At 42.2% G+C, this 13,306-nt stretch overlaps 1 protein-coding gene across 4 annotated transcripts in view; it reads left to right on the top strand.

Annotated features, from left to right (window-relative positions):
• Positions 1-13,306, top strand: part of Ipcef1 (interaction protein for cytohesin exchange factors 1) — a 158,217-nt gene that overhangs the window by 96,547 nt on the left and 48,364 nt on the right. For all 4 annotated transcript variants that reach the window (XM_076926735.1, XM_076926737.1, XM_076926734.1 and 1 more), the window contains exons 6-7: positions 8,862-8,935; positions 10,346-10,417. In XM_076926735.1, coding sequence (XP_076782850.1) covers positions 8,862-8,935; positions 10,346-10,417 — 146 coding nt within the window. The remainder of the gene's footprint in view (positions 1-8,861; positions 8,936-10,345; positions 10,418-13,306) is intronic.

Genomic DNA, 13,306 nt, shown 5'->3' on the forward strand with positions numbered 1-13,306 from the left:
CAGTGTAGCTCTCAGGACGTGGTCACTTCAGCTTGAAGGTGCAGCCTATTCATTATGGAAAATCCTCCTCATAAAAGGGGTGGAGGGGAGGGAAGCAGATCGTTCCTGTAAAGTCCACTGTTTCTAGAATGTAAAGAGTCTAAAAATCTAGGTCAATTTTATCTCTACGTCTTCAGCCTTGAGAGATAGGTCAGGTGGACAGTCCTTCAGTGATGGATATTTCAAGCTGAAAAGGGGGAAGGTAGCTTAAGATAAAGGAGACAGACAAGATGGAGGCAGTGATGTAATGTCAGGTTTTGGCATGATTTGGTTGTGGGCTCAAGTGAGGAGTCGATGCCTTTTAGAAAGGCAGGTACCTGTTTCATGTGTGTTCTTTATAGTCATGTGCGAATACAAATCATGCCACACGTTATCACATGAAGTCTCATGAGATGTATGTAGGGCAGACCTCAGAAGTGAGGCTTCTGGTCAAAGGGCATGCTTCTGTAGCTCTGTCCTTTGGTCTGTATTTAATTTCTACCTTTGTGTGAGAGTGACTCTCTGTGACGCTTGCTCAGGACAATCCGTCTTATCTCTCTTCAATCTCAGTTTATCTCTAGCTGAAATTTTAGGAAACGAGGGTTTGGATTTTACTACTGGTCACAAGTCTGTGTGTACTAGGAGAACCCCGCACCCATGTGTATGCTAGAAGAGTCTAGCCCCCTTTGTTCTGCAGTAGCCTGGGAAAGGACAGCTGAGTTCATATCTTTGGCATCTTTGGCTTTGTTTCTTGTGTGTGTGTGTGTGTGTGTGTGTGTGTGTGTGTTAGAGAGAGAGAGAGAGAGAGAGAGAGAGAGAGAGAGAGAGAGAGAGAGAGAGAGAAGGGAGTGTAAAGGCACTGGGGAAGTGGAGAGTTTTGGCGTCTCTTTAGATTGTAATAGTAATTAGGCATGAACTCAGTGTTTGGTGAAAGTTTGAGTTAATCATATTCAGTGAGATCCTCAGGATCTTGGATTTCACCTTCTGAGTATTATGCTAACCATGCAAGAGGAATCTTATTCACCGGATTTAGGCCCCAAACTCTTGTTCCATCTCATTTTTTTTTTTTTCAGCTTAATTGAGGGATGTTTATTGTACCACAGTGCTTACCCCATTTAATCCCATTATAACAAGCTCATCATAGGTCAGTTGTTTGGGACCAGTCTGGCCCCTAGCACCCATTTACCATGCACCCTACTTCGAACCCGATGACTTTGCCTCCCCTTCTACCTCCCTGGACTTCATAAAAATGGAGACACAGAGAAACATACTGTCTCTCGTGTTCTCAGTCAGTGTGAGCTTCTCAAGGCTTGTGTACAGCTTAGCATGAGATGGTTGTTCCTTTCTCTGTAATGTTGATAGAGGTCTGTCTCCTGAGCACGATGAGCAGACCATGCTGATGGACATTTAGGTTGTTCCCTGGTTGGGGCACTATGACTAATGCATCTATAAATATTTGCATGTAACTCTTTTCATGGGCACAAGTTTGGTGCAGGGGGTAGATACCCAGGAGTGGAATTGCTGGGCTGTGCAGTAATTTTATGATTGTGATATTTAGAAAACGCTGAGATATTTTCCAAGGTAGTTTCCATACCTCATTTCAACTTTTTCTTTATTGTCAAAGGGGAAAAAGTATCATGTTCTATCACTCAGTCACTCACAACACTTGTTTATCTTTTCTGCACACAATGGATGCTTGCCTTATAAATAAAGAATATATAAATGAAACAGCTACTTGCTTCAAGAGACTCCTGACAGTAGGTACATCAGCAGACAACCAGATCACAACTTTCTTAGAGAACTGTGAAAGAAACCCACTACTGACTCTGAAGACAAACAGGACAGGATCTGTCCAAGACTTGTGAGAATGGGAATGATGAGTCTTGGACACTCACACAAGAGTGTGAGGTGGTAGGATTTAGTATCATCAGGTTGAAGCAGGCTTTCTGCCCTACAGGAGTTCCACAGCCCCATTATGGTGCTCACCTACACAGTGTCCGTCACACAGCTACCATCTACGAGATGCTATGTCATTTACATGGTTCATGTTGACAATTTTTGGGAAGAGAAGAGATCTCAGCTTTGTTCACTAATATATCCTCATGCATGAGGTACAGTGAGGAGGACCCAAGACATCTGTTGACTAAATGGATATATGGAAGCTTTCAATGAGAGAGAAAGAAGAGGTCAAGGGAGGGATTAACACAAATGATTGACACTAGAGGCAGGACCGGCATCTTTGCTCCTGTGTCCTTGATGTTTGAAGTCTACCAGTTTTGACACAGATAAGACTTTGTTTCTGCCTTGTGATAGCAACTGCTCAGTGATGCTCTGCGGAGATGGGAGATATCAAAGGTGTTGGGGAAAGTGGATGGGCTGATTTGCAGAAATAATGATAGGTGTGTGGTCACAGAACTGTGTGTGGTTACACTTAGGACTGGCAAGTTAGCACAGTGGCTCAAGGACAACCCTTTTAAAACTCACATTGGGGGTCTGGGGAAATTAGCAGGTCCTTTCTACACAACGTTCAGGTGACTTGTTCAAAAGTCAGAACTAGTTAAAGGCAATGATAACATTCAAGTTAGGCATTTTAGTTAATGAGTCAGGCTGGGACAGATCTGAAAGGGGGGAAGAGGAGGAAGAAGAGGAAGAAGAGAAAGAGGAAGGGAGGAAGGGAGGAGGAAGAAGAGAAGGAGGAGGAGGAAGAGAAGGAGGAGGAGGAGAAGAAAAGAGAAGGAGGAGAAGGAGGAGGAGGAGAAGAAGGAGGAGAAGGAGGAGAAGGAGAAGGAGGAGAAGGAGGAGAAGGAGGAGGAGGAGAAGAAGGAGGAGAAGGAAGAGAAGGAGGAGGAGGAGAAGAAAAGAGAAGGAGGAGAAGGAGGAGGAGGAGAAGAAGGAGGAGAAGGAGGAGAAGGAGAAGGAGGAGAAGGAGGAGAAGGAGGAGGAGGAGAAGAAGGAGGAGAAGGAGGAGAAGGAGGAGGAGGAGAAGAAGGAGGAGAAGGAGGAGGAGGAGGAGGAGGAGGAGGAGGAGAAGGAGGAGAAGGAGGAGGAGGAGGAGGAGAAGAAGGAGGAGAAGGAGGAGAAGGAGGAGGAGGAGGAGGAGAAGAAGGAGGAGAAGGAGGAGAAGGAGGAAGAGGAGGAGGAGAAGGAGGAAGAGGAGGAGGAGAAGGAGGAGGAGGAGGAGGAAGAGGAGGAGGAGGAGGAGGAGAAGGAGGAGGAGGAGGAGAAGGAGGAGAAGGAGGAGGAGGAGAAGAAGGAGGAGAAGGAGGAGAAGAAGGAGGAGGAGGAAGAGGAGGAGGAGAAGGAGGAGAAGGAGGAGAAGGAGGAGGAGGAGGAGAAGGAGGAGGAGGAGGAGGAGGAGGAGGAGGAGGAGGAGGAGGAGGAGGAGGAGGAGGAGGAGGAGGAGGAGGAGGAAGCTAGCATTCCAAGAGAAGTTGCCCATTGTGATTGTTGCTTCTGAGTTTTTCATTTGTTTGTTTGGTTGGTTGGTTTTTGTTTTGTTTTGTTTTGTTTTCCGGGTTAAATAAACAAGAGACGTTTTTTTGACATAGCAGTTGTGACTTTGAATATGGCTCAGATGTCTTCAGAACAATGAAAAAGTGCTGCTGCATATGAGAAGGAGGGTTCCTAGGGAAACATGCAGTGGCTCCACTCAAGTGCCTTTGGATCTCCATTTGAATAAAGAGCCTCAGTCTTTTCCGTCTATGCAGAAAGGATCCTACTGGAACAAAGATACATAATGTGTCTTTCATTAGTTTAAAAAATTACACTGTTTATTGGGGGCACATCACAGAAGGTGACTTTTAATAGTCTATTCTTTCCTTACACTGAATTTTTGGTCATGGGGTTAGAGTTGAGACTCACCCTTAGTGACAAGCACCAAATCCATTAATTTACGTCTAAGGCAATACAAATATTAGTAGAGGCTTATTTATTTATTTATTTATTTATTTATTTATTTATTTTAGGATTATTTGTTTTAGCTATTTTATTTGGGTTCTTTTTATACCTCTACCTTCCTTCCAACCCTCATTCTACCCTAATCCTTTCCCACCCCTCAACACTGGGCAGGAGAGAAAGAAGGTTAGAGGGGATGAGGACGCATGGCTCTTTAACCACTTCCTCCTGAATAGGAGCATTGAGTTCCCTGGGGCAAGTTCAATCTTTGTCTAGTTAGGATATCTCTAGCTTCTTCTCATGTTTTTTCTCTCGACCATCATCATCATCAGCAGCAGCAGCGTGAGCAGGAATCAGCAGGAGGAACAGCCTTGCCTCCTCCTTCTTCAGAGCTCTCTGGTTCCTCTGTGGGCTCTGGCATTTATTCTCTCTCAAGAGGTATCAGAATTAAGCTCTCTGCATCTGGCAGAATCATGCCCCTGCCACGGCATGCATGAGCCAGATAGTCTGCTGCCGCGGACAATCTGAAGTCGCTTCGTATCTCACACCTGGGATTGAAACATAAACATGTTTATATAACACAATTGGGTTTAAAAAGAAACCAAAAGTCTACAATTCTTTTATTATTCTATTTGTCTATTTAGTGTGTGTTTGTGTGTGCATACATGCGCAGGTATATGGAGATTAAAGGTCAATGTTGGGTGTCTCAATTGCTCTCTGCTTTACCTTTTCATATGGCTCTCTCACTAAACCTGAAGTTCCCAGACTAGAATAGACACACTAGTTTGCAAGGCCCAGGGATCCTTCAGCGTCTGCTTCCCCAGGGTTTGGTTGTAGTTGTGTGTTGCTGTAGTCAGCTTTTTACATTTGTGTTTTGGGGGTTGAACCTAATTCCTTGTGCTTATGTGGCAAGCATAAGTATATGCTTTACCAACTGAGTATCTTTCCAGCCCCTGTATGTTTCATTGTTGGTTGATTTACATGTGATCGACATATAAAATAAGCTTATCGCATTGCAATTAAATTGTCTAGAGGCATATGCCATGACAAAAATTGGGTGTTAGCTCTAATTTAGCTCCATTAAAAACATAGTTTTCTCTGTTTTAATTTTCCAGTTTGTTTTTTGGTTGACTAGAGGACAGGGATGTTGGAGAAGATGGAATTGTGAAATTCCTTAGGGCTCAGTCATAAAGGGCTTTCTGCTGAGGCACTTAGGCTTTATCCAAGAGCAACTGGGAACCATGCGGGGTTTTAATTAGAGAAGGGACTTGAAGCATGCTTGTGATGTGGAGATTTGCTGTGGCTGCTATACGGATGCTGTGTTGGATTGAAGGAGAATTAGAAAGAGGAGGTCTGGTTTTGGAGGCAGTTTCAGTAACTTAACAAAATGCTAACGGTGATGGAAAGGGCACAACATGATAGAAATAGATGAATAAACCATCTGTGGAAGCTGCAACCATAGCACACATTTGTATTTCCCTGCATGAATTCTGGGTAAGATTGTTTCAGTTCATCGTTTATAACAAGATACCGGAGGCTGGGTAGATCATAAAGAAAAGGGATGCTTATTTAGTTCCTAATTCTAAAGGCTGGACCTGCTTAGCTTCCAGCAAGGACCACATACAGCTTGTATTATGGAGAGGCAGAAGGTTTAGTGCTTGTATGCAAAAGGATCCCAGTGTGTGGGCCACCTTCTTTGACTACAGCTCTTTTCTCAGCAGGTAAACCAGTCTCCAGAAAATAAGAAATCACCCTCATGAGAGGAATCTTAGTTCCCAAATGGCTTAAGATATTCGTTTATTTTTCATGTGTTTGTGGCATGTATGTTCCCATATGTGTGCATGGAGACCAAAAGGAATATTTCAGTTGTCCTATATTAGGCCATTATAAAAAGAGCCAGGCAAGGGGCTCTAGAATGGAATCTTAATTCAAGTTACAGGTTTTGGATATGAATTCCAGAGTTGCTGGAATGGAGAGGGCATAGGTTTATGGACGGAACTCCAATAACTCTGATACTTGAGAAATAGCAGAAGACCCCATGGAAGCTTCAGAAGAGGGGTAATTAGAGGCAAGGTGAAGAGCAGTGCTGTGTATCAGAAAAGCTAAGCCAGGAGGCACAAGAGAGGACTGGACTGTGGTGATAGTCACTAGAGTCCATCTTGGGTCACAGAAGACTTTGATGGGATTTAGCAAAGAAAGTATTGAGGCTTCATAAAATCTAGAACAACTTGCATAGAGATATATGTTAGGGGGAGGTGGCAACAAAGGCTTAATATAAATGGCTGTTTTTCTCAAGACCAGATATGGGAATTTTTATGAAACTATTTTAGCATCGTATTGATGTTTTATGGATATGGCCATTTTACAGAAGACCAACCATGGAGTCAGTACTTGAGTGGAAATTTAGTACATTCATAATACTCTATGACAATCTCTATCTAGTCCTACAATATTTCCAAGACAAGGACTCTACTCTTTTCAAGCAGCTATACCCAATCCTTTACTCCCCAGGGCCTGGATATATAGCTTTTTTTTTTTTTTTCATTATGTATTTCTTATTCTGAATACTTTATGTAAATCGAATCAAATAATATGTGACCTTTTGTGACTAAAATCTTTCACTTAACACAATATTTTCATGCCTTATCCATGCAGCATCTGTCAGTCTTTCATGGGGTTTATGGCTATATATAATATTTCTCTGTGTGGATTTATCACGGTTTGTTTATTGATGATCTTTTCATTTGTTTCAGTCTGTTGCCAGTTCTGAATGGTGCTTCTGTGACTGTGAATATATACCTGAGCATCTGAATGTGGTTGTTTTGGATATGTTTCTAGCAATGGAATTGATGGGACCTGGGTTTCCCAAAATTATATTTATTCATATAATCACAGGAAACATTATATATTATATAAAGTATCAACTCATATATTATACATTCCCTGAATACTTTTTTAAGGTGTGTTGAGTTAGATATTTAAAGATATTAAGGCCGCTGGATGGGCCGACTATCTATGTGGCGGCGGCTCTGCTTAGCTCAGGCTGCCATGCACCTCGGCCTGAAGCCAAGCTCTCTGCAGCTGGAAGTGGCCAGAGGCCTTGTGCATGCCACAGCTAGAAACAGCCAGCCAGAAACACCGGCCCTGCCACCCATGAGATGCCAGCGTGGGAGATGGCTCTAACAGTCTTCCATGATGTCTTCACAAGGCTGGGCTGAGCCCAGACCATCCCACCATCCATTCAGCTCGGTAGAAAATGAGACTCTAATGCTTAAATTATTCAAAGGCTTTATATGTTTGGTAATGCTCAATAACAAGATGCCCACACAATCAGAGGTGTAACCCAATACCCAACCTAGGTATACAAACTACCTTTGACTGCTAGAGACATGTGCACTTTCGCTTCCATGTTCCCTTCTCTCAGGTCCTCTCTCCCCTAGCTCCTCCTCTTCCTTCTCCTCTTCCTCTTTTTACTCCTCCCACCTTAGCTCCTCCTACAAAGATGAGTTTGATGAAGCCACCATGTGGTGACTAAATAGCCTATTAAGAAACAATATATCCATACATGCATTCAGTATATGGATGTGCGTATAAATATTTTAAAGAGAGAAGTTCTCACTAGTACAGAGTTTTCATTCTCATAAGGGAGAACATGCAGCTGCAAACTTGGATAAATCTAGTCTTGTAGGAGATAGAGGCTAGGAATGGAGTTGACTATTTCAGTTTAATTTTTGAAAAGAAAGGATAAGTTGATTTCTCAGTGATACGGAACCGAGTCAGAGAGACAAAGTTAACTAAAGTCACCCTGGGACAAATTTATTACCTAGCTGATTTAAAAATTAGTACTCTGTCTTCAAAATAAAATTTTATTCATCTCCTAATATCTGCCACTTCACTTACATTTTGATTTTTTCATTGTGTTTCTCTGCTCAGTGAGCATGGAAAGAGACCAGTGCTCCATTTATGACAAATGACCCCACTTCTTTGCAGACCATCTCAACTTTGTTCATACATTATAAGTCAACTGGTTCATAGAGAGGTGGGGTCTTGATCGCATTCTCTGTGAAGAGTTTTGTTTTTTGGGTCCTGTCTCCTTTGCGGTCTAACAACCCTTTTACAGGGGTTGCCTTAGACTATCAGAAAACACAGATATTTATATTATTATATAATACAGATTCAAAATTACAGTTATGGAGTAGCAATGAAAATAATTTTATGGCTGGGGGTCACCACACCATAAGGAACTGTATTAAAGGGTCCAGCATTAGGAAGGTTGAGAACTACTGATTTAAAGCAACACGCCTCCTGTGTCATCCGAAGTGTCTTTCTTTCCTGGGGACTTTCTTCTATAAGAATCAGCCCCTGGCACTACGGTTTCATAAGCTGTGGCTCTGATTAGACACTGCCTACAGACTTGGGGAAAAAGATCATCCCTGTTGAGTGTCTGTTAGGTGTTCCATTTATCCTGGATTGCTGACACCCTGACAGCCAGAGAGATGTGTATCTGTGGGTTTACCAACCTCAAGGCCTGGGTTCTGTCCACCATCTCAGGACTGCTAACTAGATGTTATCTCCTGTGCTTGTGGCTTACCACACTTGTGGGGGGAAAATGATGTTGAGCCTGCCTCTAGGCTCAGCAGGAAGCAGGACGTGGGTGGGTTAACTTTGTGGGTTTCATGAGGACAGAAGTGGGGCAGGGACAGGGACAGGGACAGGGCCTGTTGTATATTGACCATTCCTAAGCTGTATCATGTAATTTCTTATAAGAATATTCTGTTTATGTTTTTTTAGAATATTAATTTTTCCTATAAATGAACTATCAAAGTCCATGGCTATTTCATGGACATTCCTGTGGATTCTACTTTACTTCATTTATATCCTTTCTATTCATTGTCAGTATGCCAAAGGCTAGGATCTCAGCGTTTATTAGTGTGTGGTATGTGTTTCAGGCAGAGAAAGCTGATGGATTTGTCAACCTGTCAGATTTCACAGTGGAAAGAGCCTCTGAATGCAAGAAAAAAAAGTGAGTTGTACTTCCCTTGCCCCCACAAAGCCCTGGTCCAGGATTGTAGCTATTTTCAAAGTTCAGTTAGCAATGGGGTGATTTGTAAGTAGGGTGCAGGTGGAACTCAAATGTTCGGGCATTTTGGGCATTGTGAGTCGGAACTGTTTAAGCGTATGCTTATAGAAAGTCTACATCGAAATGTTTTACTTCTCATTTTCTGATATGTCGACCTGGGGGGATGAATGGGTTTTAACTCACCCAATTCCAAAGGCAAGGGAATTGATGTCAAGGTTTTGACCTTGTAAATAACAAATAGCTAAGCAGGGGTCATCAGACAGAGGTGCAGACCCTACAGCAAGAGCAGATCATCTTGGCTCATGGTATTATGACGACCAGCCTTGCCATTCAGTGATCTGATGTGTTTAGTTTGGGATTGCACCCTGCTGTAGATGAAGTGTGAGCAAGGATGGAAATGAAGGAGGTGCCAGATCATGCTTTTTGTTCTGCTTACAAGCACTGAGCCTATAGTGTCTGGAAACAGCTCAGAACTGCCTGAAAAGCTGCATATACACTCTGGTCTCATGATCATTTCAAGAGAGCACCCAACTGTGACTTACTTTTGTATCTTCTCTCATCTCTCTCTTCTTTCTTCAATATCTTGTCCCATATTATTGGTAAGGGACATTTCTTCACAGATCAGCAATGAGTTGTTGTCTTAGGATCCAGTGTTAGCTTTTATTCTTCGTTATATGGATGCAGCAGCTGTATTTTGCTCTGTATTGGTTGTGTTGATATTCTTGATTTTTTTAATTGGTCACTAAACAAACAAACAAACAAACAAGCAATTCCCAAGACCCAAAACCCTGTCCTGCTCTGTAGACCTTCTGGTGTGATAAATTTATGACCCTCTGGGTCATAAATTTCATTTAACTAATACCTAGCTCACACTTTTCCTTTACCAATACAGATTCCCTCATCTATGGCTTCTGGAGTCATGGGGACATGGAAGTTGCATACCTGACTGTTTTCCTATAAATAAAATGCTGCTGTATATTTGGTTGAATGTAAATAATATCTTGCTAGAATGAGTAGATTCAAATAGTGTTAAGTGACAACTCAGGGGCTCTTGAATTTAATTGCTTCTATTCTGTTAAATAGCAGGTGAAAAAAGAAACACACAGATACACAGACACACACACAGACACACACACACACACACAGAGAGAGAGAGAGAGAGAGAGAGAGAGAGAGAGAGAGAGAGAGAGAGAGAGACTTACAATTAAGTGGAAACTCTTGAGTGGCTAAAATGTAGCCCTGACATGATAAATTGACTCCCACTTTACTAAGTGAAGTCAGGACTATATAATAGGTATTTAATATAACAATTACTTTAAAAACACTAACGCATGTGTGCTTTCTTTTTTCTAGTGCATTTAAGATCAATCACCCACAGATCAAAACCTTCTACTTTGCAGCAGAGAATTTGCAGGAAATGAATGTGTAAGTAGATGAAACTGGTGTGCCTCATCCCTAAGAGGGTGAACTCACTTCGGTCTGACATTAGAGTTTTAAGCCAATTATCACACCAGTTGCTGTCTAATTTATTTCTGTTACTTAATCTTATTCTGTTAGTTACTTTCTTTAGCAATTATAAGACCATCTTGCTTTCTTCTCTAGCATTTGTAGCCCTTTGTGGGGGAAGCACACTTATCCAAATGGCTGTTTTAGGAAGTAGCTGTGAAATTCTTCTAAAGGAGCCAGTGAGCGGAGAGAGCAGCTGGACAGAGACCATAAGATGAAAATTCACATTCCAAGAAGGACCTGAAGGAGTCTTAGAACCAGGGTCACATGAAGCTGCCTCGAGACATCGAGGATATCCTACTAGCCTAAAAGGCCTATTCTTGGTGTCTTTAAGACTATCATATAATAAGGTAGTTTATGTAGCTTCTATGGTATGCTCCAGTGCCAAAAATGCTGGGTGATAATACTTGACACCCTCCACCTCCATAATCCCTCTATTCATAGAGTTTATACTGAAACTCGGCTTTCTATTTGAACATGGTAATGTCCTTGTTTATCTTTCATACACAATCCTTCGTTGCCTTCTTGTTTTAGAAAGCAAAATAAAATAGGTGCTACCTATCATGACACATCTCCCACCCCTGCTTCAGGTCACCTCTTCTGCAGCACTGCCTAGCTGGGGGGTAGGGGGGGGCTTCTCATTTATAATAACCACTTAGCTTACCCTCACCTCACTTCAGATGAGGGCAAAAAGCTCATAGGAACCTGGGAAACCATGGTTAGCTATTGGGGAAGGAACTGACAGCTATGTCCTTCAAATATATCTTTAATACAACAGACAAGAAGAGTGTCTGTTTCTACACTCTTTCTGGTTGTAGCTCTACCCTTGTGTTTATCGAGCATGACAGAGAGAGGAGAGAGAGAGAGAGAGAGAGAGAGAGAGAGAGAGAGAGAGAGAGAGAGAGGAGACACATCAAAAAAAGGGCTTATACCCCTCAAAGGTCAACACTCATCAACACTCATCCCTGTTTGGCACTGTGACTCAATCCAGCTGATTTTCGATGACACAGTCTGCAAGCATCCAGAGGAGGGTAATGCTCCTGCTTTAAAAGTACTTACTTAGAACACAGACATGGTGAATGCTAGTCTGCAGCTGAGTCACCGGGGAGGTCCACAGGGATGGCTCTGGTCTGTGGCAGCAGGGAGACATGGCTACCCACCATCCCCTCCTGATAGTCCCTTTAACAGCATCTTGAGCTTTGTGTATCTTCCGTTTTACCTGTTAGCATCTTTCCCACCCATCCTGGGGCTAATCTTTTCAAAGTAGTTTTCATCTTCTCAACGAGGGTGTGGTGAGAGAGAACATCCCAGAGAAATAGTCCTTTGGAGGGCTTTGTTGCCTGGTGAGTGACTCCTACACAGCAGAATACAGTTCCTCTCAAGAGAAGGTTAGACTCTTAGGAGATTATTGGGATCCATTGTGTTTCAGGCACTTTAAGTCACACATCAAGGTTACTTACTCCCTGTTCTTGTTTCCCACTGGCTCAGCTTTTGTTTCCATCTTTACTCTTTATCTTCAGGCTCTCCGCCCCATTCATAGATTGCTACTTACTGGCAGGTCTCCTGTGCATTTTATTGATAGATAGATACCTTTATCTCATAGGCTAGTAGTTCAATACCTGTCAACCACAATCAAGGTCAAATCTTACTGCCAGTCTGTGTAATGTATCGTTTCCTAACTAATGAACAAGACTTAAGTTGAAATTTGAATTTCTTGTATCCTGGGCCCTCATTTTGAACATCTCCAGTTATCTTTATACTTTAAAGGATAATTTTAATCATAGTCCTTAAATTGCTCACTTCGCTACTCATGATGACACAGTCCATTTCATCTGCGCCTGGATGCATGATGATTTCTTATATCTGAAAATCTGTTGTCTCAGTTTCACTTCTACTTCATCCTAAAAGATGCTGACAAAAAGCAGTGTAGGGAAGAAAAGGTTTATTACGCTTAAAATTCTAGGTTACAGTCTGTTATTGTAGTAGAAGGAACTCCAAGCATCATATCTGCAGTCAAGAGCAGAGAGAATAAGTGCCTGGATCCTTGCTTGTGCTTAGCTAGTGTTCTTCATTCTTATACAGTTCAGGACTAGAGCCAGGGGAATGGCGCTTTTCACTATGATGGGTGTTTCTACATCAATAACAATGAAGACAATGCCCCAGAGACAAGCCCAACCTGATGTAGGCAATGCCCTCAATGAGATGTTCTGCCCTGATGATTCCAGCTTGTGTCAACTTTATGAAGCTAATCATCACAGCCATTACTGGGTTTTGTTATTTTTAATGCAATACTTCCAATAGCCAACAAGGATCAATAGGTTTGTCCTTTCCCTACAAGATTATGTAGATGATACCTAGAGATAGATAGATAGATAGATAGATTTCTTTCTTTCTTTCTTTCTTTCTTTCTTTCTTTCTTTCTTTCTTTCTTTCTTTCTTTCTTCCTTCCTTCCTTCCTTCCTTCCTTCCTTCCTTCCTTTCTTTCTTTCTTTTTTCGAGACAGGGTTTCTCTGTGTAGTTCTGGCTGTCCTGGAACTCACTCTGTAGACCAGGTTGGCCTCAAACTCAGAAATCCGCCTGCCTCTGCCTCCCAAGTGCTGGGATTAAAGGCCTGTGCCACCACTGCCCGGTTCAGAGATTTATTTTTAATGACACTTGAAACTCTTCCTTTTCTCTTGATGTAGCCTGTTTAAACTAGTCACTAATGCAGCTAGAAATGAGTTGGTGGGCAGGGAAGAAGTGTGGGGAGGATGGGCAGTGATTTCAGATTTCAGTCATTCAACTCTTTGGCTAACTACAACTTTTGGT

The sequence above is a fragment of the Arvicanthis niloticus genome, chromosome 28, assembly GCF_011762505.2.
Source record: "Arvicanthis niloticus isolate mArvNil1 chromosome 28, mArvNil1.pat.X, whole genome shotgun sequence".
In the NCBI taxonomy this organism is placed as follows: Eukaryota; Metazoa; Chordata; class Mammalia; order Rodentia; family Muridae; genus Arvicanthis; species Arvicanthis niloticus.